The following is a 26305-nucleotide window of genomic DNA, read 5'->3' on the forward strand; positions in this document are numbered from 1 at the left end:
TGAGGAAGTTCAGGTCATGTCAGGAGTTAGCAGTTAGCCTGTAGCAGGAGTTAGTAGTTAGCCTGTAGCAGATGCCTGGGGCAGGGGGGCTCCTGAACTGGAGTCTGTCGGTGTAGTGTTAGCAGCTATGTTGGAGATGTCTGTTTGTTCTTGCTCCAATCACACTTATCTGACCTGATTCAGCACTCGTTACCTGATCAACCGGCTCATTATTAGAATCAGGTGTGCTGGATTGGAGTAGGAGGGAAACCTACAGGCAGGTAGCTCTCCAGGAGCAGGGATGGAGATGCTAACAGTGATGTGAATAGCATAGATGCTAACAGTGATGTGAATAGCATAGATGCTAACAGTGATGTGAGTAGCATAAATGCTAACAGTGATGTGAATAGCATAGATGCTAACAGTGATGTGAATTGCATAGATGCTAACAGTGATGTGAATAGCATAAATGCTAACAGTGATGTGAATAGCATAGATGCTAACAGTGATGTGAATAGCATAAATGCTAACAGTGATGTGAATAGCATAGATGCTAACAGTGATGTGAATAGCATAGATGCTAACAGTGATGTGAATAGCATAAATTCACTTTCACTTTCTCAGATTTTTTTTCCTTTCACCTAGTCAGCCTTCCCCTGTCAGCACACCTCTTTCTCTCTCTCTCTTTCTCTCTTTCTCTCTCTCACCCACCAACTCTCTTTCTCTCTCTCACCCACCAACTCTCTCTCGCCCCCCCTTCTTTCTCTCTGTCACCGTAATGACATAGAGGAAGTGATGACATAGAGGAAGTGTTGACATGGGACCAGTCACAGCACTATCAGAGTGAAAGAGGGAGAGGGAGGAGGTAAGGTGAAAGAGAAACTGGCATCCCCCACAAAGACCTCCAGAGAGAGAGAGACAGAGAGAGAGAGACAGAGAGAGAGAGAGAGAGAGAGAGAGAGAGAGAGAGAGAGTGTGTGTGATGATGGAGGAGAAACATCCACTCTGAGAGAGACAGAGAGAGAGAGATGAGGGAGGAGAGGGATTGAGTTAGTTTTCCAGAGAGGTTAGCTGGTTAAAAGAGGGGAAACTCTGTTGTCTTCTGCAAATGGTAGAATTCCCATAATGCTTTGTGGTTGATCAACGTGGTGTCTGATGTGGCGTTATCAAAGAGCCGAGTGTAGAAAGAGAGAGGGGAGGGATAGAGAGGGGAAAGAGAGCGAGAGAGAGAGAATGAAAGAGGGAGAAAGGGAGGAGGAGAGAGTAAAGGGGAGAGAGACAGAGAGAGAGAGAGAGAGAGAGAGAGAGAGAGAGAGAGAGAGAGAGAGAGAGAGAGAGAGAGATTGGACTGGAGTGAAACTGGAGGGTGAAACATTGGTTACTGGAGGATGTAGAAACTGCAGGTTCATCACAGATACAAGAAGAAGAACTTTGTTTTCAAGCTACAGATCTAGTGGTCTGTCACTACACTTGTTCTGGTCACACACTGGGGAATTACACACACAGCTCCCACACTTACATTACTCACACAAGGAACGGCTGTTGATATTGGAGGATTAACGTGTGTGTGTGCGGTGTGTGTGTGTGTGTCTCCACAGCTGCCCCACATGCCCCACATCAGTGAGAGTCTGATGAAGAGGAGTTTGAAGCAGGCGGACCTAAGGGACATGTCCCTGGGCCAGCTGCAGGTCATAGTCAACGACCTGCACTCTCAGATAGAAGGTGAGTCTCACACACATGCACACACACACACCAGTTCCTGTAATGTTCCTCTAACCTTACATTTAGTCATTTAGCAGACGCTCTTAACCAGAGCGACTTACCCTTCCTCTCCTGTTCCTCTCCTGTTCCTCTGCTGTTTCTCTCCTGTTCCTCTGCTGTTCCTCTGCTGTTCCTCTCCTGTTCCTCTGCTGTTCCTCTCTTCTGCTGTTCCTCTCCTCTGCTGTTCCTCTCCTGTTCCTCTCCTGTTCCTCTCCTGTTCCTCTCCTGTTCCTCTCCTGTTCCTCTCCTGTTCCTCTGCTGTTCCTCTCCTGTTCCTCTGCTGTTCCTATCCTCTCCTGTTCCTCTCCTGTTCCTCTCCTGTTCCTCTCCTGTTCCTCTGCTGTTCCTCTCCTGTTCCTCTCCTGTTCCTCTCCTGTTCCTCTCCTGCAGCTCTGAATGAGGAGCTGGTTCAGCTGCTGCTGCTCCGTGACGAGCTGCACATGGAGCAGGACGCCATGCTGGTGGATATAGAGGACCTGACCAGGTACACACACACACCTGACCAGGTACACACACCTGACCAGGTACACACACACACCTGACCAGGTACACACACACCTGACCAGGTACACACACACACCTGACCAGGTACACACATTTACATTTAGTCATTTAGCAGACACTCTTATCCAGAGCGACTTACAGTAAGTACAGGGACATACCCCCCCGAGGCAAGTAGGGTGAAGTGCCTTGCCCAAGGACACAACGTCATTTGGCACGGCCGGGAATTGAACTGGTAACCTTCTGATTACTAGCCCGCTACCCTAACCGCTCAGCCACCTGACCACCTACACACACACACCTGACCAGGTACACACACACACACACACCTGACCAGGTACACACACACCTGACCAGGTAGACACACACCTGACCAGGTACACACACACACCTGACCAGGTAGACACACACCTGACCAGGTACACACAAACACTTGACCAGGTACACATATAGGACATATAAGATCTTATCAGGTGGAGGCACCAAAATTCTGTCTGCTGTCTAGGATCAAAATAAACACATTAGTAATGACTTATTTATTACTGTATATTTAACTACTGTATTACTGTTAATAACTACTGTTATAGATCCAAACATCTGTTAAATAAACACATTCATTATGAACAGATATTATTTATTACATGGTATTACGTTTATTTTATAGTATAAAAGTATTAAAAACATTTAGCAGACGCTTTTATCCAAAATGTCCAACAGGGGAGATTTGCTGTAACCACTGAGCTCTGTGTGCTCCTCTGGATGTTGACGTGTTTAACGGACGATGTCTCCTGTGTCCTGCAGGCATGCTGAGAGCCAGCAGAAACACATGGCAGAGAAGACTCCTTCTAAATGAGATGCCTCCCTCCCCCCTCCCTCCCTCCCTCCCTCCCCATATCTCACTCGCCCCTCCCTCCCTCCCCATATCTCCCTCGCCCCTCCCTCCCCATATCTCCCTCGCCCCTCCCTCCCTCCCCATATCTCCCTCGCCCCTCCCTCCCTCCCCATATCTCCCTCGCCCCTCCCTCCCTCCCCATATCTCCCTCGCCCCTCCCTCCACCTACCTTTTTCCCCCCTCCCTCCTCCCTCCCTCCTTCCTCCCTCCTCCTCCCCCACCTCCACCTCTGCCTTGCATCGACTCATGTCTATGACTGCCCCCCCCTCACACACACACACACCCTCCACACACACCCTCCACACACACACACACACACCCTCCACACACACACACACCCTCCCCACACACACACACACACACCCTCCACACACACACACACACACCCTCCACACACACACATCCAGCACCATGCCCGCAGCAGCCCAGAGGAAGGCCAACCTTTCATTTGCTTCTGTGCTTGTCCCCCATGCTGAGGATGGAAGATCACTTCCTGCTTCCTGGGAGAAGAGGAAGGTGATTGTGTGTTGTCATGGATACTGTTCCCAGCTTCCTGTGCAGATGGGCCTTGCTTCGCTAGTCTCTATTTTTAACTTTCTACATTCGCCACTAAATTATAATTGTCAAATACAAAAAACATGGAAAAAAATTTAAAGAAATAATAGTGAGAAATTATTAGAAAGTCAGTTATGATTAAAAAAAAAGAAAATAAATAATGTTGTGTAAAAACTATGAAAACGAACCTCTTCAGAACATTTTTAAGTTGGAAAGTAATTTTAAAGTCGACCTCTTTTTATTCTGCACAAATGGTAGTTTTCAACTGAAGAAAAATGTTTATTTGAAGGTGCTAAAAGAGTAAGGACACCTGCCTGCCTTGTAGTGAGTCGCTTTGTTTAATACGTTCACTGGAAATGCTCTTCAACATTTTGTGAATGTTGATTTTCTGACACAAGTCGTTTTAAATTAATAAGTGTGTTAATATCATTTTCATCCTATTGCATTCAGAATCTTTATTTGAGGGAAGAGATGTTTATGTACAGATATGTAAAATAAAAAAATAAACTTTGTTTCATATATGGTTGGTTTGTAGTGTTGTGTGTTCATCCTGTTGACCACTGAAGCTTCTAGTGAAACAAACTGTTCTTGTGGGGCAAACACAGTGTCTCACACACTCACATCTACACACACACACACAAAGAGAGAGAGAAAGTCCATTGGACCATGTTATCCGTTTGGTGGTGATTGTTAGGTGCTTGCTGCCAGAGAGCGAGGGCCAGTCCCCGTGTCGAGATGAGAACTCATTTTACTTGGAAAGCCTCTAAAGTGGGTCATATTTTTCTGACTCACTTTGGTCTTGACAATTTGGTAATTCCTTGAAAAGTATTTGACTGAAACATATAAACTGCATGAAGGAATTTGAAATGCAGAGTCATTATACGCGTCATTTAGACACGCACACATTATTTCGGTGTCCGAGAGCGTGTACAGTAGAGATAGACCGGGAGAGGCCTCGTGCCCACTGGCGGGGAGATGTTGTGGTGTCAACTGAGAGCACCGGGGAGAGCAGGGAACTCCGCGCGTGTCGCAGCCACCGCCGTAGTATCAGGGATGGATTTCCTGCGAATACAACTGATAGTCATAGTGTTTGTGTGTGTGTGTGATATGTTTGGAAGTGTGATATGATTGGCTGAGGCGCTCTGTGTACAGTAAATCTTAATGAGCTATTTGACAGTAAGTCAAAGTGACACGATTAGTCAAAAATACAAAATTATATATATGAACAATGTGTCTGTTCTTTGTTCCGCATGAATGGTCACGATGTCACATACCCTGGCGCTTGACTCAGCGGGGACTGATGAGATTATGTGACACTAACAATCATTAATCACACAACACGTCGGTCATTATCTTCAAACCAACACAGAAAACATTTCACATTCGGACTTGCAGGTGTTTGTGTTGCCTAGCTTAATCACCTCATGCAGTTACGTTAATATTGTGATGAAATTATTAGTAACCTATTACTGTCTTATTGTTCATAATTATTCCATTTATTTTTTAGATATAGTCACTGACATTTGGATTCAGAAGCAGCGCTTTGACGAGTGGGAAATAATTTTGTTTCACAAGACTTCATTTCATTAATTTATTAGGCTATTCTTTTTTTTTTCTTTTTTTTGGGGGGGGGGTTAGAAAGGCAGATTAACTACTGTCTGTCCAATCAAAACGCTGAACGTGAGCTAAAATGATAGTTTCATATCAAATCCCTCGAGCACTCTGAGGTAACTGCTGGAGTAGGAATTCACATATGACGTTATGGTTTCCGTTTCGCTCGCGCTGCGCTTCGCGGTGCCGCTCCGCCGCGGGAAAGTCCTGTTTTACATGTGGTACAATATATATATGCCCTCCAATCTCGATAAAGGCAGAAGTTTACCGGACAGGCAGATATAACAATCTTGTCTTATCACAATCAAAATGACTTTCAATCATTTGTGTAAGTAGACTACCTCTTTTCATTTGGTAAAAAGATTAATCAGATTATCAACTTCAACATGTTACTCATTTAACAGATGTTTTATCAGGAGCAGAAGTGTATATTTAGGGTTGTCGTTGTTAATTACATCTAAAGCCATGTTTTTCAACTCAACAATGAAACAACCGCAAATAATGGTTTTAGGTCATCATTATTAGAAGTAGTATTGGGATGTTTTATTCATAACACATAGGCCTGTTTGTGGAGATGGGATTGCATGTATTAGACCATTGTTGACATTATTAATCATTGTTGTAATACAGAAAACTTCTGAAGTGTTTCCTTCTATGTGAGTCTAACACTCGATGATTGTGCATGCAGACACCACAGTGTTTTTGCTCGCGCTGTCCTTGAGCTTGTCCACCGGAATCCCGGTGCGCTCACCCCGGAGTCTTGATGCTGATAAATGTGCAGCTTTATCGTTGCTCTCCAAAACACTCCTGGAAAAAACCAAAGAACTGCTGAACAATAATAATGTGAGTTTATCCCCACTATCTATACATCTATCTATCTACCCCTCTCTCTCTCTCTCTCTCTCTCTCTCTCTCTCTCTCTCTCTCTCTCTCTCTCTCTCTCTCTCTCTCTCTCTCTCTCTCATATATATATATAAGCTATATCTCGCGTGCGCTCTCTCTCTTTATCTCCATATATATATGTAAGCCTACATAAATATATGTGTGTGTAAATCCCTTTCCTAAAACCAATCACTTATTTAATTCCTCAGCCGTCTTTGTTCAGCGGGTTTAACTGCTTGAACCAGGCGCTGGAGATGAATAGCAACACCCAGACTGCGCTGGCCTGCTCGCCAACCACGGGACAGGTAACATTCAGATTCACCATGTATCCTCTGCCAACCGGTGAAACACGCGATATAGTTTCTGGTGTTCGTTTTCGATTTGTTTAAAAGACCATCGCTTACATTATGTGTTTACCGATGGACTGTTGCCCAAAACCACACTTATTATTTCGTATTATATCCGGGAGTACAACGGTACTTAGGAATGGTTTGCTTGACCCGATGTTAGTTTCCTCAAGGATCACAATGACTCTTGCTCAGAGACTTGTTGCTCTTGTGGTTAGTGCTAACTGATTTAAATTTTTTGTACTCGCTGTGATATATTGTTTTTATTATTGTTGCTTGTTTTTTCCACAGGTACACTTGCACGTATAGCGGTTCATGTTGTTTAATTGTAACTTGTTTAAATACGTGCTCTTATGGTTCTTCCCTTTGGCACTTGCTTTGGTTGTTCACAATGGGTGCTTCATGTTTTGGCTACTCGCAATGTTTTGTGGCTATCTTGTTGTTATGATCAGTGACCTATGCACTTTGTAAAGCTCTCTCTTGGAAGTCGCTTTGGATAAAAGCGTCTGCTAAATGAATAAATGTAAATGTAAATGTATTGTTTGACGTTTGTCCTCTCAGGGTAAAGTCTGCATGGGTGGACGGATCACATCATTCAACGAGGTAACGTTTGTTTTCCGTTATCTAAACGATAAATACACGCTTTAGAGTAGGCCTACAGTACTTTAATTCCCAATTGTTTTAAGCAGTTTATTACGGTAGCTTAACTTCCCAATAAGCTTGCCCTTGTTGTTTTTTTCCCGACAGAACGAGTGTCTGGGGAATATCACCATGGACCTGGGTCACTACTCCAGAGAGATGACGATCCTACAGGAGAAGAACTCCGACCTCCTTCATGTCCACCAGGACGCCCTGGCAGCTCTCAACACCATCCAGGAACTGCTGCAGGTATTACAGACTGATATTACATCAGAGAGAGAGAGAGGGAGAGAGAGGAGAGAGTGGGGGGAGGGAGAGAGTGGGGGGAGGGAGAGAGTGGGGGGAGAGAGAGAGAGAGAGAGAGAGAGAGGAGGGAGAGAGAGAGAGAGAGAGAGAGAGAGAGAGAGAGAGAGAGAGAGAGAGAGAGAGAGAGGAGGGAGGGAGAGTGGGGGGAGAGAGATAAGATAAAGGACTCATCATAACTAGAGATGGCAAAACACACATCCTTCACTCAAGTAGAAGTACAGATACTCATGTTTAAAAAAGACTTTAGTCAAAGTTGAAGTACTAACTACACTTTTTCAGTCAAGTTAAAGTAAAGAAGTGTGGCATACTTCAGTAAAAAGTAACCATTACTACTGTTGGACCTCACGTCATATTAATACATTAATACAAAAATACACTATTTTTGACACTATAGACACGCAGCGCATTCGCCAGGAATCCTTTTTGACATTGACAATTTCGAACATCTCCCTCATATGTTGTCATGGGCATCTGCGACTCTATAGGTTTTAAAACTGGGGGTGCAAAGGGTAGTGACATTGCTAAATTAATAGATCTTAAAATGTGAAATTAATCATTAGAGTTCAACAAATCATGATAGAATATACAACTCTGGAATCACTGAAACATTTCCAAAAATTATTTTAAATTAAAACTAAAGTAACAAGCCTGACTTGATAATGTAAGAAAAATAAATTTCATTTAGTCATTTAGCAGAGCTCTTATCCAAATGACAGATATTTGTGTAAAAAATGTAAGGAGTGAAAGTAAAAAGTTGTCAGAAAAATGTATTGTGAAAAATCTACCAGAAAAAAATCTACTTAAGTACAGTAACAAAGTATTTGTACTTTGTTAATTCCCATCTCTGCAACAGTGTAACAACAGTGTAATTACAGTGTAATGATCGTAAAATAACAGTGTAACAACAGTGTAAAAACAGCGACACAATAACAGTGTAATAACAGTGTAATATTAATATCTGAAAAATCTACCTAAGTACAGTAACCAAGTATTTGTACTTGGTTACATCCCATAATGTTTTAATGATTCTTTCCTCCAAACAGAAACATCCACAAACCCCAACGGAGCTCGTTGAGACGCCCATTCCAGTAAGTGGTTTCCTATTATATTACATATATACAAATAATCATGTCTTCATATTACTGTATATTCGTATACATATCATACAGAGAGTGAGATAGGGAGAGAAAGAGAGAGAGCTGAAGAGATGGAGAGAGTGAGAGAGAAACCAGAAAAGAAACAAAAATACAATTTGTCATCAGAATGAGAATCAGAATCATCGTTATTCGCCAGTTTGCACAAACAAGGAATTTACTATGGCAGGAAGGTGCAGACGGTAAACATAAGAGTTTTAAATACAAAATGTAAGAAATATAACATGTTGAAAATGTACAACAGTAATAATTCTAACCACTATCAAATGTACTAAAAATTCAATATAAAATATACAATAAAATTCGATATAAATAAGAGTACAATGTGCAATGATCAAGATTGTTAAATCTCTGAGACAGTATAAATGAGATGGTTACATCTCCCTGACTCTGAATGAGGACAGCATGTCCCTGACTCTGAATGAGGACAGCATGTCCCTGACTCTGAATGAGGACAGCATGTCCCTGACTCTGAAAGAGGACAGCATGTCCCTGACTCTGAATGAGGACAGCATGTCCCTGACTCTGAATGAGGACAGCATGTCCCTGACTCTGAAAGAGGACAGCATGTCCCTGACTCTGAATGAGGACAGCATGTCCCTGACTCTGAATGAGGACAGCAAGTCCCTGACTCTGAATGAGGACAGCATGTCCCTGTGTCCTTCCAGGCGGTGTCTTCCTGCTTCTGGACCGATAATACGTTTGACAACCGTCTGTGCATGTGTAAGAAGCTGCGAGGTTTCCAGGCCAGGCTGGTCACCATCTCAAGAGCCTGTGGCTACATCTCATCTGGAGACCACCGCAAGTAGACGCCTCATCTTCATCACCATCATCATCATCATCACATCTTTATTCTCATCAGATCATATCATGTAATGCACTACAATAGCATGGTTCCACCTGACCCTGCTGACCCCTGACCCTGCTGACCCCTGACCCTGCTCACCCCTGACCCTGCTGACCCTGCTCACCTCTGACCCTGCTGAGCCTGCTCACCCCTGACCCTGCTGACCCCTGACCCTGCTGACCCTGCTCACCTCTGACCCTGCTGACCCCTGACCCTGCTCACCTCTGCTCCACTGTGGTCTGCAGCCCAGAGCCACTTCCAAGTCTGTCAGGACTGAAATCATTTGAGTTAATCCAACTATTTATTGAGTCTATTTATTCCTATTTGAGTTTTGGGAACTATTTATGAGAGATTATTTATATGAGGGTGTTATTTATTGGTCTGTATTTAATAAAGTATTTATTGCATTTTAACATGAGGTGTTTGCTTATATTTACAGTATATTCATAAGTAACGATTCCCAATATCTTCACACTAGTATACAATATAATTACACTTAATACCTCAAATATTTATACGTAAACTAATGTTAACAGGTAGAACCCAACATGTTTACACTGGCACAAAACATTCACCATGGTTCACAATTCAAACTAAGATGTAGAAAAACATTCTATTGTTTTATTCAGTTTAATGACGCTCCTCCACTTGTACAGAACTCTGTTAAAGGCCCTGAGGTGTGACATCACAATGACATCACAATGACATCACAAAACGTCTGGAATGATCACGGACGGGGTTTAGAGAGAACTTGTCGTCTCAAACTCAACACTCATACATACTTTCAAACAGCATCAGATGCCCTGTACATTGTATTACACAACATTTTTTCAGTTTTTCATCTGGCAGCACGTTGATTTCAAGGCATGATCCAAACTAAATATATAAAAAATACAGAACATTAACAAAGAATATCGTAGAAAAAATGTTTACAAAAAATATATATACAGTTTTATTTATTTATTAGCTACCGTTGTTGGTCCCTTGTCTTGTAGAGTTTAAGTGGTAATGCCTTGACTGAGAAATAAGATGCAACACCACATATAGGAGGTGGGGGGAGTCAGGATTATAGTGCAGTACTAGTCAGGGAGCCTGACTGCCCAGCCACAAGCCTTTCAGTTGAAACCTACATCAGAGGTTCAGGGTTCAAAGTTCAAAAGCCTTCCACTGGTTCTCTGTTTCCTTGATGAGTCCATTGGGGGCGGGGCTTAAATGGTCTGAGGTGTCTCATTTGTCGGCTTGGTTGTCCATCATTTCTGAAGTGGAATGAGACAGACATATATTACTTATTGAGCAGTCTGAATCTTCTGTGTGTGTGTCTGCATGTGTGTGTGAATGTGTGTACGTGTGTGTGTGTGTGTCTGTGTGAGTGTGTGTGTGAATGTGTGTACGTGTGTGTGTGTGTCTGTGTGAGTGTGTGTGTGAATGTGTGTACGTGTGTGGGTGTGTCTGTGTGAGTGTGTGTGTGAATGTGTGTACGTGTGTGTGTGTGTCTGTGTGAGTGTGTGTGTGAATGTGTGTACGTGTGTACGTGTGTGTGTGTGTCTGTGTGAGTGTGTGTGTGAATGTGTGTACGTGTGTGTGTGTCTGTGTGAGTGTGTGTGTGAATGTGTGTACGTGTGTGTGTGTGTCTGTGTGAGTGTGTGTGTGAATGTGTGTACGTGTGTGTGTGCGTCTGTGTGAGTGTGTGTGTGAATGTGTGTACGTGTGTGTGTAACCCACCCTGCAGGGTCAGCAGCACCTCTGGCGCCAGGTCATCCAGCTCCTCCAGGCTGCTCTTCAGCTTCTCTAGCGAGGCATGGCCCTGCTGCTCCTGCTGCCCCTGCTGCCCCTGCTGCCCCTGCTGCCTCCTCCACTCCTCCAGCATCTTGAACTTCTGCATGGTGACGTCCTTCTCCCCGGCCTGCAGCTCGTCCAGGTCTCGGCTCTTCAGACCCAGGAAGATGCCCACCTGCCGCCACTCCTTCCCCAGCCGCCGGGCCACCTGCAGCAGCTGCTTGTCTGTCACCTCGGGGCGCGGAGCCCTGGCCATGATGCAGCCGCCTGGACACACACACACGCCACAGTGTTTATATGATAGCTGTCATTTAAGATGACTTTAGATGATAGTTTTTAAGGTATTTGAAACCATAGTGTCGAAGGTACGTAAGATGGTAGGTAGGATAATACAATTATAACAATGTATTCATTCAGCAGACACGTGTGATCTGCCTAGTAACAGAGGGTGGTCACCTGACTCATCTGTCCAGCGGGATCTCTTATTGGTAATTTCCTCTTCCGACGTGCTACTTCTCTTCCTACCTATAGGAGGTCAGAGGTCACAGGAAAGGTCAGAGGGGTCACAGGAGAGGTCAGAGGGGTCACAGGAGAGGTCAGAGGGGTCACAGGAGAGGTCAGAGGTCACAGGAGAGGTCAGAGGTCACAGGAAAGGTCAGAGGGTTCACAGTCTTGTTTCACCCACTGATAGTCTGTTTCTTCTGAGGCTCCACAGGGTCCACACAGTCTTCTGTGGAAGAACACACACAAGCAGCCAGGTCAGACACACACACAGCCAGGTCAGACACACACACACACACACCCCTCCCCTAAGGTACACACCCTCCCTGATGTAGGTGGACCAGATGGTCTGGTCTGACTCTGTCTCCATGAGGGACAGCTTGAAGGGGGGGGAGTGATCAAAGAAAACCTCGAAGTACCCCTTCAGCTTGGTGACCGCCAGCGTAAAGGACAGTTCCTGTAACACACACACTCTTTAGAACACACACACACACAGGTCCTACCAACACACACACACACTCTTCAGAAACACACACAGGTCCTACCAACACACACACACACTCTTTAGAAACACACACAGGTCCTACCAACACACACACACACTCTTCAGAAACACACACAGGTCCTACCAACACACACACACACTCTTCAGAAACACACACAGGTCCTACCAACACACACACACACTCTTCAGAAACACACACAGGTCCTACCAACACACACACACACTCTTCAGAAACACACACAGGTCCTACCAACACACACACACTCTTTAGAACACACACAGGTCCTACCAACACACACACACACACTGTTCAGAAACACACACAGGTCCTACCAACACACACACACACTCTTCAGAAACACACACAGGTCCTACCAACACACACACACACTCTTCAGAAACACACACAGGTCCTACCAACACACACACACACTCTTCAGAAACACACACAGGTCCTACCAACACACACACACTCTTTAGAACACACACAGGTCCTACCAACACACACACACACTGTTCAGAAACACACACAGGTCATACCAACACACACACACACACACTCTTCAGAAACACACACAGGTCCTACCAACACACACACACACTCTTCAGAAACACACCTCCGGGGTGATCTCCCCCTCAGGCTCGGTCAGCAGACGGTACGTCCTCTCATCCAGGCTGCAGGTGGGAGGCTTGTCCACCTTCTGGAACTTCCTGTTGGAGCTGCGTACTTCCTTTCCAATGTCCTGGACCCGGAATGACAGACAGTTATATTTCTAGTATTAGGATGATGACTGATAGGCGGACTAGGTGAAAGACAACAAAACAAGATTAAGATTGAAAAAGAAAGAGAAAGTGAGAGACAGCAAATGCTTATATACACTGCATGCCCACACACACATGCATACACACACCATGTATACACACACACTCTCTCACACACACCCCCTAACCTGTCACCTTGATGTCTGAGGAGTTGTTAGGGGCTAGGTAGACTCTGAAGCAGTGTGCCTTGAGGCCTCTCTCCCGGTAGAGCAGGACCACGGCGTGGTGCCGCTGGGCGGGGCTGGCCTGGGCCACAGGCCCCACGGGGGACAGGGAGGACACACACCACTTCACATGGCTGCCGGAGTGATCCACACACGGCTCCATCAGCGGCCGGCCAGCCTTCAGGTGCAGCACCCTGAAGGAGACCTGGCTGTCTGGGTCTGGGGGAGGAGGGGGGAGGGAGAGGGTGGAGGAGGGGGGAGGGAGAGGGAGGAGCCAGTGACAGGGGAAAGTTAGTCCTCCTAACAACAGCGTCATTCACAGTGTGTGTTATCGTAGAATGTAGTGTTTCGGTGCAGCATGGAGACATTAAGGTCAGTTCTAGACAAAGCTCTCCTCACCAGCAAGGCAGAGGGTGTGTGGGAACTGGATGGACTTGAGGACAGTCGAGTCCTTGTTGACACAGTCCACGTTGAAGATGGGTCCGGCGCAACTCCAGGCGTCTGTGAGGAACTTTCCAAACTTGGACCAGGACAGGATGGAGTACCTCAGCAGAACCTTCTCAGACACCTCAAACACAAGACCTGTCACCGAGCACTGGAACACCCCCTCGTCCTCCAGCTGCAGCCTGACACACACACACACACACACACAAAGTGACACAAACTCCAACAAAGGTGAGCAAGATCCCGGGATCACACTGGAATTTTGTCCGGACATTTCACTTATATATTTACTCCCTATCATTTTGTGTTATTTTGCTATTGGTACTTTTCTGATGGTCGCAGATGTTACGCACCCTCTACCAATTGGTCCCTTGTTCTGGGGGTTTCTGATTACAAATGTTTTTATACAAAGACATTTCTCCCAAGTCGGGCTGGTAGTACTGACCATGAACCGTGCAGCTGCAGATACTGGAATAGGGCCATTCTCATTTCATTTTAAATCAGATAAATCCATACTCATAACCCATCTTCATCATTTCAACAGTGTGATGTTAAATTCCATGTCAGGAGGAGGGAGGGAGGGAGGGAGGGAGGGAGGGAGGGAGGGAGGGAGGGAGGGAGGGAGGGAGGGAGGGAGGGAGGGAGGGAGGGAGGGAGGGAGGGAGGGAGGGAGGGAGGGAGGGAGGGAGGGAGGGAGGGAGGGAGGGAGGGAGGAACTGGAGTACTCACTGCATCTGTCCTCGAGCTAGCATCCTAGGGGTGACCCGCTCACCTCCAGGGCTCTGGACACACACATAAACACGTCACTTCGGATAATGTCTGCTAAATTAATTTTAATGTAACATTATAAAAACGATAAACTGTAAACTCACCTGCTGAATAGCCTTGCATTTCTCACAGCAGGACTTGAATATCACATCTGTGATGATGAGAAGAGCAGGGTTATCTAAAACTATTTTGAACTCTTATTTGAACTCTTTTAAAGTTCTCGCTCCCGTTAAACAACTGAGTGTTAAAAGTGAGTGTGGTGTGATTGTAAGAGAGAGGAGAGCATGGCAGGTGTGGTTGTAAGAGCGAGGAGAGCGTGGCAGGTGTGGTTGTAAGAGAGAGGAGAGCGTGGCAGGTGAGGTTGTAAGAGCGAGGAGAGCGTGGCAGGTGTGGTTGTAAGAGCGAGGAGAGCGTGGCAGGTGTGGTTGTGAGAGAGAGGAGAGCGTGGCAGGTGTGGTTGTAAGAGAGAGGAGAGCGTGGCAGGTGTGGTTGTAAGAGAGAGGAGAGCGTGGCAGGTGTGGTTGTAAGAGAGAGGAGAGCGTGGCAGGTGTGGTTGTAAGAGAGAGGAGAGCGTGGCAGGTGTGGTTGTAAGAGAGAGGAGAGCGTGGCAGGTGTGGTTGTAAGAGAGAGGAGAGCGTGGCAGGTGTGGTTGTAAGAGAGAGGAGAGCGTGGCAGGTGTGGTTGTAAGAGAGAGGAGAGCGTGGCAGGTGTGGTTGTAAGAGCGAGGAGAGCGTGGCAGGTGTGGTTGTAAGAGAGAGGAGAGCGTGGCAGGTGTGGTTGTAAGAGAGAGGAGAGCGTGGCAGGTGTGGTTGTAAGAGAGAGGAGAGCGTGGCAGGTGTGGTTGTAAGAGAGAGGAGAGCGTGGCAGGACCAGCCTGATGGAGCTACCCTCTCTGCTGGAGGCTGCAGGGCTGGAGGCTGCAGGTCTAGAGGCTGCAGGTCTAGAGGCTGCAGGGCTGGAGGCTGGGTCAGCTTCTGCAGAGGAACATGGATTACATTAGTGAGATCTTATGAATACACGATTACTACACCATCATATACTACTGAACTGTACTATGGAATACTATACTACACTAGAATACTATTATACAAACAATATTCTATTATACTTTATTCTACTAGACTTTTCTATAATGTAGTATTCTATGTTCTACTACATTATCCTATACTATAGCATCCTGGACTATACTATATTATACTATTCTACTGTATGCTATAGACAACTCAATAACTATCCTATACTATACTGTATTATACTATACTATACTGTATTCTACAATACTATTCCATACTGTGCTATACTTAATCCAGTGTTTCCCACACATACTCATTTGTGGCGGTGCATCACAGAATCAACACCGGCCGCCACATATTGCGTTTCGTTATATATATATATATATGTATATATATATATATATATTTTTTTTTTAATTCTATTTAAAACATGCAGCGTATTCGTTCAGCTGCATTGCCTTTCCCTGCTCTCCCTCTGTCTCTCTGTCACTCACGCGTCTCTCACATACACACACACAGTCACAACGTCAGCACACATTAGCAACGATGTAGATACGCCGTTTTAGTAAGACAGACAGCTATATTATGGAGCTAAATCAGGGCCAAATATTTTGTTAATTCGAAAAAAAAATCTTTAGTTGAAAAACTAAAGCTTGACATTGAAAATGTACGTTTTGGTCAAAAACTTGAAAACCATGAATTCAAAGAAAAAATATGTTTATTCTGGAATTAGTCTGGAATTATTTTGAATAAATTATTAATTTTCATTTTTCATTTTTGATTTTCACATAGTTTCACAGATAAACCAGCAGCTGGGTTAAAGTGAGGCATCCTGATAAACCAGCAGCTGGGTTAAAGTGAGGCATCCTGATAAACCAGCAGCTGGGTTAAAGTGAGGCATCCTGATAAACCAGCAGCTGGGTTAAAGTGAGGCATCCTGATAAACCAGCAGCTGGGTTAAAGTGAGGCATCCTGATAAACCAGCAGCTGGGTTAAAGTGAGGCATCCTGATAAACCAGCAGCTGGGTTAAAGTGAGGCATCCTGATAAACCAGCAGCTGGGTTAAAGTGAGGCATCCTGATAAACCAGCAGCTGGGTTAAAGTGAGGCATCCTGATAAACCAGCAGCTGGGTTAAAGTGAGGCATCCTGATAAACCAGCAGCTGGGTTAAAGTGAGGCATCCTGATAAACCAGCAGCTGGGTTAAAGTGAGGCATCCTGATAAACCAGCAGCTGGGTTAAAGTGAGGCATCCTGATAAACCAGCAGCTGGGTTAAAGTGAGGCATCCTGATAAACCAGCAGCTGGGTTAAAGTGAGGCATCCTGATAAACCAGCAGCTGGGTTAAAGTGAGGCATCCTGATAAACCAGCAGCTGGGTTAAAGTGAGGCATCCTGATAAACCAGCAGCTGGGTTAAAGTGAGGCATCCTGATAAACCAGCAGCTGGGTTAAAGTGAGGCATCCTGATAAACCAGCAGCTGGGTTAAAGTGAGGCATCCTGATAAACCAGCAGCTGGGTTAAAGTGAGGCATCCTGATAAAACCAGCAGCTGGGTTAAAGTGAGGCATCCTGATAAACCAGCAGCTGGGTTAAAGTGAGGCATCCTGATAAACCAGCAGCTGGGTTAAAGTGAGGCATCCTGATAAACCAGCAGCTGGGTTAAAGTGAGGCATCCTGATAAACCAGCAGCTGGGTTAAAGTGAGGCATCCTGATAAACCAGCAGCTGGGTTAAAGTGAGGCATCCTGATAAACCAGCAGCTGGGTTAAAGTGAGGCATCCTGATAAACCAGCAGCTGGGTTAAAGTGAGGCATCCTGATAAACCAGCAGCCTGGGTTAAAGTGAGGCATCCTGATAAACCAGCAGCTGGGTTAAAGTGAGGCATCCTGATAAACCAGCAGCTGGGTTAAAGTGAGGCATCCTGATAAACCAGCAGCTGGGTTAAAGTGAGGCATCCTGATAACAGCTGGGTAAGTGGATAACCAGCAGCTGGGTTAAAGTGAGGCATCCTGATAAACCAGCAGCTGGGTTAAAGTGAGGCATCCTGATAAACCAGCAGCTGGGTTAAAGTGAGGCATCCTGATAAACCAGCAGCTGGGTTAAAGTGAGGCATCCTGATAAACCAGCAGCTGGGTTAAAGTGAGGCATCCTGATAAACCAGCAGCTGGGTTAAAGTGAGGCATCCTGATAAACCAGCAGCTGGGTTAAAGTGAGGCATCCTGATAAACCAGCAGCTGGGTTAAAGTGAGGCATCTGATAAACCAGCAGCTGGGTTAAAGTGAGGCATCCTGATAAACCAGCAGCTGGGTTAAAGTGAGGCATCCTGATAAACCAGCAGCTGGGTTAAAGTGAGGCATCCTGATAAACCAGCAGCTGGGTTAAAGTGAGGCATCCTGATAAACCAGCAGCTGGGTTAAAGTGAGGCATCCTGATAAACCAGCAGCTGGGTTAAAGTGAGGCATCCTGATAAACCAGCAGCTGGGTAAAGTGAGGCAGTCCTGATAAACCAGCAGCTGGGTTAAAGTGAGGCGATCCTGATAAACCAGCAGCTGGGGTTAAAGTGAGGCATCCTGATAAACCAGCAGCTGGGTTAAAGTGAGGCATCCTGATAAACCAGCAGCTGGGTTAAAGTGAGGCATCCTGATAAACCAGCAGCTGGGTTAAAGTGAGGCATCCTGATAACCAGCAGCTGGGTTAAAGTGAGGCATCCTGATAAACCAGCAGCTGGGTTAAAGTGAGGCATCCTGATAAACCAGCAGCTGGGTTAAAGTGAGGCATCCTGATAAACCAGCAGCTGGGTTAAAGTGAGGCATCCTGATAAACCAGCAGCTGGGTTAAAGTGAGGCATCCTGATAAACCAGCAGCTGGGTTAAAGTGAGGCATCCTGATAAACCAGCAGCTGGGTTAAAGTGAGGCATCCTGATAAACCAGCAGCTGGGTTAAAGTGAGGCATCCTGATAAACCAGCAGCTGGGTTAAAGTGAGGCATCCTGATAAACCAGCAGCTGGGTTAAAGTGAGGCATCCTGATAAACCAGCAGCTGGGTTAAAGTGAGGCATCCTGATAAACCAGCAGCTGGGTTAAAGTGAGGCATCCTGATAAACCAGCAGCTGGGTTAAAGTGAGGCATCCTGATAAACCAGCAGCTGGGTTAAAGTGAGGCATCCTGATAAACCAGCAGCTGGGTTAAAGTGAGGCATCCTGATAAACCAGCAGCTGGGTTAAAGTGAGGCATCCTGATAAACCAGCAGCTGGGTTAAAGTGAGGCATCCTGATAAACCAGCAGCTGGGTTAAAGTGAGGCATCCTGATAAACCAGCAGCTGGGTTAAAGTGAGGCATCCTGATAAACCAGCAGCTGGGTTAAAGTGAGGCATCCTGATAAACCAGCAGCTGGGTTAAAGTGAGGCATCCTGATAAACCAGCAGCTGGTTAAAGTGAGGCATCCTGATAAACCAGCAGCTGGTTAAAGTGAGGCATCCTGATAAACCAGCAGCTGGGTTAAAGTGAGGCATCCTGATAAACCAGCAGCTGGGTTAAAGTGAGGCATCCTGATAAACCAGCAGCTGGTTAAAGTGAGGCATCCTGATAAACCAGCAGCTGGGTTAAAGGCGGGTTGAGGCATCCTGATAAACCAGCAGCTGGGTTAAAGTGAGGCATCCTGATAAACCAGCAGCTGGGTTAAAGTGAGGCATCCTGATAAACCAGCAGCTGGGTTAAAGTGAGGCATCCTGAGTGAGGCATCCTGATAAACCAGCAGCTGGGTTAAAGTGAGGCATCCTGATAAACCAGCAGCTGGGTTAAAGTGAGGCATCCTGATAAACCAGCAGCTGGGTTAAAGTGAGGCATCCTGATAAACCAGCAGCTGGGTTAAAGTGAGGCATCCTGATAAACCAGCAGCTGGGTTAAAGTGAGGTATCCTGGGTGGGCCAGGAGGAGGACAATATGCATTGTTTCAACTGTCGCCGACAAAAACCCAGCCACTAACCCAGCGCCTTGGCTGCACTAAAACCACCCAGCACCATGGAAATAACCCAACAAAATGACCCAACAGGATCAACCCAGCATTTGGGTGAAAAAAATAACCCAGCATTTTTGGGGCTCGTGAGACTGCTCACCAAAAGAACGAAGGGGAACCCACTTGTCTAGCAGATTAAGACATGTTCGTAGGTACCTAGCGAAAAGTAGCCTCAACTTTCCTAGACTTTTAGCTACGGTACTAATGCGGAAGGCTCGCTGATATAGTATGGACAAATGTTTTGTTCATTCGGAAAAAAAATCTTTTGTTGAAAAACTAAAGCTTGACATTGAAAATGTAAGTTTTGGTCAAAAACTTGAAAAATAAAACCATGAATTCAAAGAAAAAATAAGTTTACCATTTTTTTTCCTAGTGGAATAACATTTCGATTAAAGTCTGGAATTATTTTTAATAAATTATTCATTTTCATTTTTCACTTTTTGATTTTCACATAGTTTCACATTTAATGTTTTCAGATTCCCCCCCAAAAAATGTTTACGGCTTCAATTTTTTTGCCCAGACTAGAGATTCACAGCTTGAGGGAGGGATGTAAGGGAGGGATGTGAAGGAGGGATGTGATCTTTGCAGGTCCTCACCACAATCCTCCTCCTCCTCCTGCCCCTCCTCCTGCTCCTCCTCCTGCTCCTCCTCCTCGGAGCTTTCCTCTGTGATTGTCCCAGCGGTCTCTGTCAGATAAACACAACACACAGGCTGTTGAAATGGCAGATCATTAGAAGCCATCATCTGAGAGGAGACTTATGTATATGGTTAATTTTAATTTAATTTAATTTATTTATTATAATTTATTATATGGTTCAAAGATTCAGAGATGAGGTGTCTCTTGGAATTGGTTGGAGAAAGCATTGCCTGGTGGAGGGTGTGCGGATGAGGGTTAGGGTGAGGGTTAGGGGTGAGGATGAGGGGGTGAGGATGAAGGGGTGAGGATGAGGGGGTTAGGGTGAGGATGAAGGGGTGAGGATGAGGGGGTTAGGGTGAGGGGGTGAGGATGAGGGGTGAGGATGAGGGGGTGAGGGGTGAGGATGAGGGGGCTAGGGTGAGGATGAAGGGTGAGGATGGGGGGTTAGGGTGAGGGGTGAGGATGAGGGGTGAGGATGGGGGTGAGGATGGGAGGATGAGGGGGTTAGGGTGAGGGGTGAGGATGAGGGGTGAGGATGGGGGTGAGGATGGGAGGGGTGAAGATGGGGGGTTAGGGTGAGGATGAAGGGTGAGGATGGGAGGGGTGAAGATGGGGGGTTAGGGTGAGGATGAAGGGTGAGGATGGGAGGGGTGAGGATGGGGGCTGAGGATGAGGGGGTTAGGGTGAGGGGGTGAGGATGAGGGGGTTAGGGTGAGGGGTGAGGATGAGGATGGGAGGGGTGAAGATGGGGGGTGAGGATGGGAGGGGTGAAGATGGGGGGTGAGGATGAGAGGGTGAGGGGGTGACAGGATGAGGGTGGTCGTGCCTACCTGATCCACTCTGATCACTCTCAGCCAGGTGACCTGTAACAGAACAGTGTGTTTTACTGGAGGGATGAGGAAGGATGAGGTGATGAGGACAGCAGGGTTACTGGAGGGACCCTTTTATAACACTTTGTAACACACACCATTTAATGACAGCTCCTATGTACCTACTGTGTTGATACAGCATGTATGTAGCTGCATGGTAGTTAGTGTATCTTAATGTCAAGTGTAACTAACAGTTCCCTCTCATCACCTCTGCATCCTTCTACAGGTGCTTACTGCCACCTTGTGGACATCAACTGTGCCAGCACCCAGACACAGAGCTAGGAGAGGGGGAGAGAGACAGAGAGAGAACGGGAGAGACAGATAGAGAAAGGGAGAGAGAGAGAGAGAGAGAGAGAGAGAGAGAGAGAGAGAAAGGGAGAGAGACAGAGAGAGAGAAAGGGAGAGAGACAGACAGAGAGAGAAAGGGAGAGAGAAAGAGAGAAAGGGAGAGAGACAGAGAAAGAGAGAAAGGGAGAGAGACAGAGAGAGAGAGAAAGGGAGAGAGACAGAGAGAGAGAGAAAGGGAGAGAGAGAAACAGACAAACAGTCAGACAGTGGGATTTACCTTTCTGGTCTGGCTCTGGGATGTGTCCATCTCTGCAGGGAGGGAGGAGAGATGGAGGGAGGAGGAGAGATGGAGAGAGGAGGAGAGATGGAGGGAGGAGGAGAGATGGAGGGAGGAGGAGGAGAGATGAAGGGAGGAGGAGAGATGGAGGGAGGAGGAGAGATGGAGGGAGGAGGAGGAGAGATGAAGGGAGGAGGAGGAGAGATGAAGGGAGGAGGAGGAGGGAGGAGGAGGAGAGATGGAGGGAGGAGGAGGAGAGATGGAGGGAGGAGGAGAGATGGAGGGAGGAGGAGGAGAGATGGAGGGAGGAGGAGGAGAGATGGAGGGAGGAGGAGAGATGGAGGGAGGAGGAGAGATGGAGGGAGGAGGAGGAGAGATGGAGGGAGGAGGAGAGATGGAGGGAGGAGAGATGGAGGGAGGAGGAGGAGAGATGGAGGGAGGAGGAGAGATGGAGGGAGGAGGAGGAGAGATGGAGGGAGGAGGAGGAGAGATGAAGGGAGGAGATGGAGGGAGGAGAGATGGAGGGAGGAGGAGGAGGAGGGAGGAGGAGAGATGGAGGGAGGAGGAGGAGGGAGGAGGAGAGATGGAGGGAGGAGATATGGAGGGAGGAGGAGATGGAAGGAGGAGGAGAGATGGAGGGAGGGGGAGGAGAGATGGAGGGAAGGAGGAGGGATGCAGGGAGGAGGGATGGAGAGGATATGTTAGAAAATAATATCACTGTTGGGGGGTGCAGCTGCAAGCCTGGCTCTGTTACACCAGACAGATTTCCTTTCTGACAAGCATACACACATACACACACACGCGCGCACACACAAAAGGAGGAAGTGTACAAGCACACACACACCCACACCTGGCCCTGACAGTGTTTATCTCATGTTGACAAATCACACAGGAAGAACGAGTTCTACACAGGCAGCAAAGAGTGTCAAAACTAAAACCTGACTTTACTGTTCTTACTTCTGGCTCCTTCACTCTCCTTTGTTGATATATAGTGCCTCGGGCGATCAACACCAAGACATGCATGATCCTACATGCTTACAGATTCCAGACAGATTATGTCATTTGATTTGGCAGACGCTTTAATTCAAAGACACGTACGAGGGGGGACTTGAACCTGGTAGCTCTTGACCTGCAGGCAAATGCTCTACTGTACCACTGAGCTACAGCCATCCTCAGTTAAGAGCTAGAGACAGTGACTGAAACACCCTTATCTGTCAGTGTGGTCCGGGGCTGAACAGGAAGTGGTTTCCTCAGACAGTTGTTCAAGAAACCGTCTAGAGTATCAAGGTCACCTCAACAGACCAACAACAAACACCCAGTCAACAGGAGTGTCATGTTTAAACATTAAATACCCCTCTCTGTTCTCCCTCTCGCTCTACCTCCTTCCCCTGCTCTTTTTCCATCTCTTTCCCCCACTCTTCTTCCCTTTCTCTACCATGTCTCTCTCTCTCCCACTCTCCTTTGCTCTATCTCCCTCACCCCTCCAACTCTTTGCATGTACGACAGGGTCATTTTCATACAAAGCAAAAACAAGCTGCGCCCTCTCTCTTCCTCTTTGTCTCCCTCCATCCTGTGGCACAAGGCCACCATCTCATGAAGGTGTCTGGTTTAAGGGACTTTTCCACTCTTCACAGGTGAAGGCGGCTCGGCAAACACATGACAACAGCCCCCCTAAGGACACGAGCCTACCGGTTTCCTCTTCTTACCGTCGCTGCCTGACGGCTACGGTTACCTGACACACAAAACCCCCCGCGCCGAGGAGAGAGAGGGTGTGGTACCGAGAGCTTTCTGTCGTTGATACGTGATCGTGTTTTACTCAATTTGTAGCAACACGGTAACACCGGTAACTGATCTTTGACTCTTCAGTGGAATCTGTCTAAAAAGTGAACAAAAGAACCCATTACAAACGAACGGACATTAATTCAGTTTTGGATTCAACATCTATTAGATCTATCTATAAGCTACAGGCTGTAGGATATCTGTAATAGCCTACCAATAATTACAGAATCCTGAAACTGCCTCGACAATGAAGGACGCATTAACCTATAAATATATTGCATTAGGCTTATTCTCCTAGTCGAGGACTGTTAGTTTAAAACGTTGAAACGCGTTTCAGTCCGGCCGGCTCATAGCTGCATCAGCATCGGAGCAGGTGGTCTTTGTTTCCAGATGCTAAACCACGTTATGTGTCCCTGTTTGTTAACAAACATAGACACATACCGACTGAGAGTGGAATCAAGGTTTTTGGTTTAATTCATGTTTTTAATGAGAAACTGTTCAAGTATAGAGACGGTTAAAGATGCGGTTGTAAACTGAAAGCAACAAAGAGATAATGGCGTCTGTCCCTCCTTTTAGCTTATGTTTCTAATTGTGCATAATTGCCGTCTATATGACTTTGTTTTGTACGTTATAACACGTCAACAAAGTTAAACTCATTTCATCAACATAACTCATCATTCAGGAAATTGAAGCAATAGCCTACCTGGGTTTCGCATTATAGCCTACCACCTTTTCGGCTGTGAAATTAACAATTTAACGGGGATTATCAGTATAACCATGCAGCGTTGCTACTTCCCAAACTTACCCCTCTTCTAGGCAACAGGAGGATCCCAGACTCGCCATCTCTGCCACCATCGTGTCTCTCCGTGCAGGGTCGGATGAACCGGTTATATTCCGTGATAGCGCCTTGTGTCACCTGTCTCTTTAAAACCGCAACCATGCAGACCGTCAAGCACGTTTGAAATTATGTACGGAGGTAAACATGATTTTGTGAGTTCTCGTGGTTCACTTTGTCATAGTAGCACGCAGTCTTGTTTTACGCATTCTTATTGTGTGTATTCAAGTTTAGGATAAACTACATCCTTTTTTAAATAGTCCTTTCAAAAGGATTAGTCGCTCTGGATAAGAGCGTCTGCTAAATGACTAAATGTAGTCATAGGCCTTTAGAACTTCCGAGCAACAACAACACGCTATTTTATGGAAGGTAATTATGTTGTAGTTATCAACGGAGGGAATCTGACACCCTAGCTCATCTAGCTGATCTCACAACATTTATGTCGTCGGCTGTTTACATTGATTACGCGAGGTTTTGATATAGAGATCAGTCCAGCGGAGTGCGACCGCCATTGGCTCCTTCTAAAGGGCGGGATAATAAGGCCCGCCTCCGAGGACAGTGCTGCTGCTGTATTATAGCCAATGAGAGGGCAGTAAATAGACTTTTAATGAGTAAGGGATATAAATATTAGATACATTTTAAATTATGTGCTTTTCTTTTTAGTAAGAGAGTCCAATCAAACGTAGGCCTACTATTAAAGGGACGATTTATGAAATGTACGGGTCATCAAATTTTTTTTCCAAATTGAGTATGTTTAAAGTGAATTTATAGGTCTATATGAGAACATGCATCCACTGCGATGTTTTTCTAACCTGGGTGTATTTTCTGATCCTTTCGAGCGGGAAAATGAACGAGACACATCTGCATGTAGTACTCCGTCATACCACCAGGTGTCGCAACGCTCAATAGAAACCATTTCTCTAACTGCGCAAGCAACAACATCCAAATCTACAACCTCCACACACACACTCACACATGCACGCACGCGCGCGCGCGCGCACTCACACACACACACACAGGACAACCCAACACTGCTCCCCAGAATAGATCAGCGCCGCTCTCTGTCCAGAAAACGAGATGAGAGTTGTGAGGAAAGACCTGCTCACATTTCTGTTTACAACTTCTCTCCTCCTCCCATCTCTCCTTTCATCCATCTCTCCTCCCCTCCATCTTTCCTTCCTTCATCTCTTAATTAGACAGTTCTGTGTGTGTGTGTGTGTGTGTGTGTGTGTGTGTGTGTGTGTGTGTGAGAGAGAGAGAGAGAGAGAGTGATGGTGTGTGCATGAGTGTGTGTGAGTGAGTGTGTGATGGTATGTGGGTGAGAGCGTGAGTGTGAAGATCTGCAGTAGACCTGAGCTTACAGAGATGGGCAGACCTGGAGAAGAAATGTCCCTTATTGTATTCCAGTATTCTATAGAAACATGTAAAAACATTACCAGCAGGGATCTGATCTGAGACCAACAGGGATCAGAGACCAGTAGGGATCTGATCAGAGACCAGCAGAGATCAGAGACCAGCAGGGATCAGAGACCAGCAGGGATCAGAGACCAGCATGGATCAGAGACCAGCAGGGATCAGAGACCAGCAGGGATCTGATCTGAGACCAGAAGGGATCTGATCTGAGACCAGCAGGGATATGAGACCAGCAGGGATCAGAGACCAGCAGGGATATGAGACCAGCAGGGATCAGAGACCAGCAGGGATCAGAGACCAGCAGGGATCAGAGACCAGCAGGGATCAGAGACCAGCAGGGATCAGAGACCAGCAGGGATCAGAGACCAGCAGGGATCTGATCAGAGACCAGCAGGGATCTGATCTGAGACCAACAGGGATCAGATGAAACCAGCAGGGATCAGATGAGACCAGCAGGGATCTGAGCTGAGACCAGCAGGGATCAGATGAGACCAGCAGGGATCAGGTGCATCAGAAAACCCAGGAACAGACCGGAGAGAAGAGGGTCTTTGTTTGGCTGAGATCAGCCGTGATAGCTGAGCTGGTTGTTCATCTCCTTCTGTGGAAATATGAAAGCTGCAATTCATCACCACAGACACACCCCCCCCCCCGAGCCCTGCGGGGATGACTGACCGACTGCAACACATTGTATCAAATTAATGGACACGCGCTGTATGTTTATTAAGGTA

General features: G+C 46.3%; 3 protein-coding genes across 4 annotated transcripts; 2 read left to right on the forward strand and 1 right to left on the reverse strand.

Moving 5' to 3' along the window:
- Positions 1-1577: 1577 nt before the first annotated feature.
- Positions 1578-3118, forward strand: schip1 (schwannomin interacting protein 1; the record flags this gene model as incomplete). The annotated part of the gene is given in 3 exon segments (XM_067245917.1): positions 1578-1701; positions 2131-2224; positions 3043-3118. Coding segments are annotated over 3 exon segments (270 nt in total), but the record flags the coding sequence as incomplete, so codon positions are not given.
- Positions 3119-5971: 2853 nt separating this feature from the next.
- On the forward strand, positions 5972-9436 carry il12a (interleukin 12a). The gene is made up of 5 exons (XM_067245712.1): positions 5972-6142; positions 6391-6486; positions 7090-7131; positions 7276-7416; positions 9296-9436. The coding sequence occupies exons 1-5, from the start codon at positions 5972-5974 to the stop codon at positions 9434-9436; spliced, it is 591 nt and encodes a 196-aa protein (XP_067101813.1).
- A 271-nt stretch (positions 9437-9707) lies between these two features.
- si:dkeyp-97b10.3 (uncharacterized) lies at positions 9708-24510 on the reverse strand. 2 transcript variants are annotated; one of them, XM_067246283.1, is made up of 15 exons: positions 24135-24510; positions 21551-21582; positions 20947-20979; positions 20079-20165; positions 15342-15425; positions 14559-14605; positions 14416-14468; positions 13642-13868; positions 13214-13461; positions 12874-12999; positions 12073-12208; positions 11936-11980; positions 11707-11775; positions 11197-11517; positions 9708-10730 (listed from the first exon to the last, which is right to left on the reverse strand). In XM_067246283.1, exons 1-15 carry the CDS (start codon positions 24182-24184, stop codon positions 10702-10704), a joined length of 1587 nt encoding a protein of 528 aa, XP_067102384.1. In that variant the 5' UTR covers positions 24185-24510; the 3' UTR covers positions 9708-10701. The 2 variants fall into 2 exon arrangements, with proteins under 2 accessions (XP_067102384.1, XP_067102383.1); XM_067246282.1 differs by having other exon boundaries at positions 15342-15428; positions 20076-20165.
- Positions 24511-26305: the final 1795 nt, after the last annotated feature.

Source organism: Osmerus mordax, chromosome 11 (assembly GCF_038355195.1).
Source record: "Osmerus mordax isolate fOsmMor3 chromosome 11, fOsmMor3.pri, whole genome shotgun sequence".
NCBI lineage: Eukaryota > Metazoa > Chordata > Actinopteri > Osmeriformes > Osmeridae > Osmerus > Osmerus mordax.

Coding starts and splice junctions, on each gene's coding strand:
- il12a (XM_067245712.1), top strand. CDS start 5,972: ATGATTGTGCATGCAGACACCACAGTGTTTTTGCTCGCGCTGTCCTTG. Junction 6,487..7,089: donor GCTCGCCAACCACGGGACAG/GTAACATTCAGA, acceptor TTGTCCTCTCAG/GGTAAAGTCTGCATGGGTGG. Junction 7,132..7,275: donor GGATCACATCATTCAACGAG/GTAACGTTTGTT, acceptor TTTTCCCGACAG/AACGAGTGTCTGGGGAATAT.
- si:dkeyp-97b10.3 (XM_067246282.1), bottom strand. CDS start 24,184: ATGGTGGCAGAGATGGCGAGTCTGGGATCCTCCTGTTGCCTAGAAGAG. Junction 14,469..14,558: donor AATGCAAGGCTATTCAGCAG/GTGAGTTTACAG, acceptor GTGTGTGTCCAG/AGCCCTGGAGGTGAGCGGGT. Junction 11,981..12,072: donor GTCCACCTACATCAGGGAGG/GTGTGTACCTTA, acceptor GTTCTTCCACAG/AAGACTGTGTGGACCCTGTG.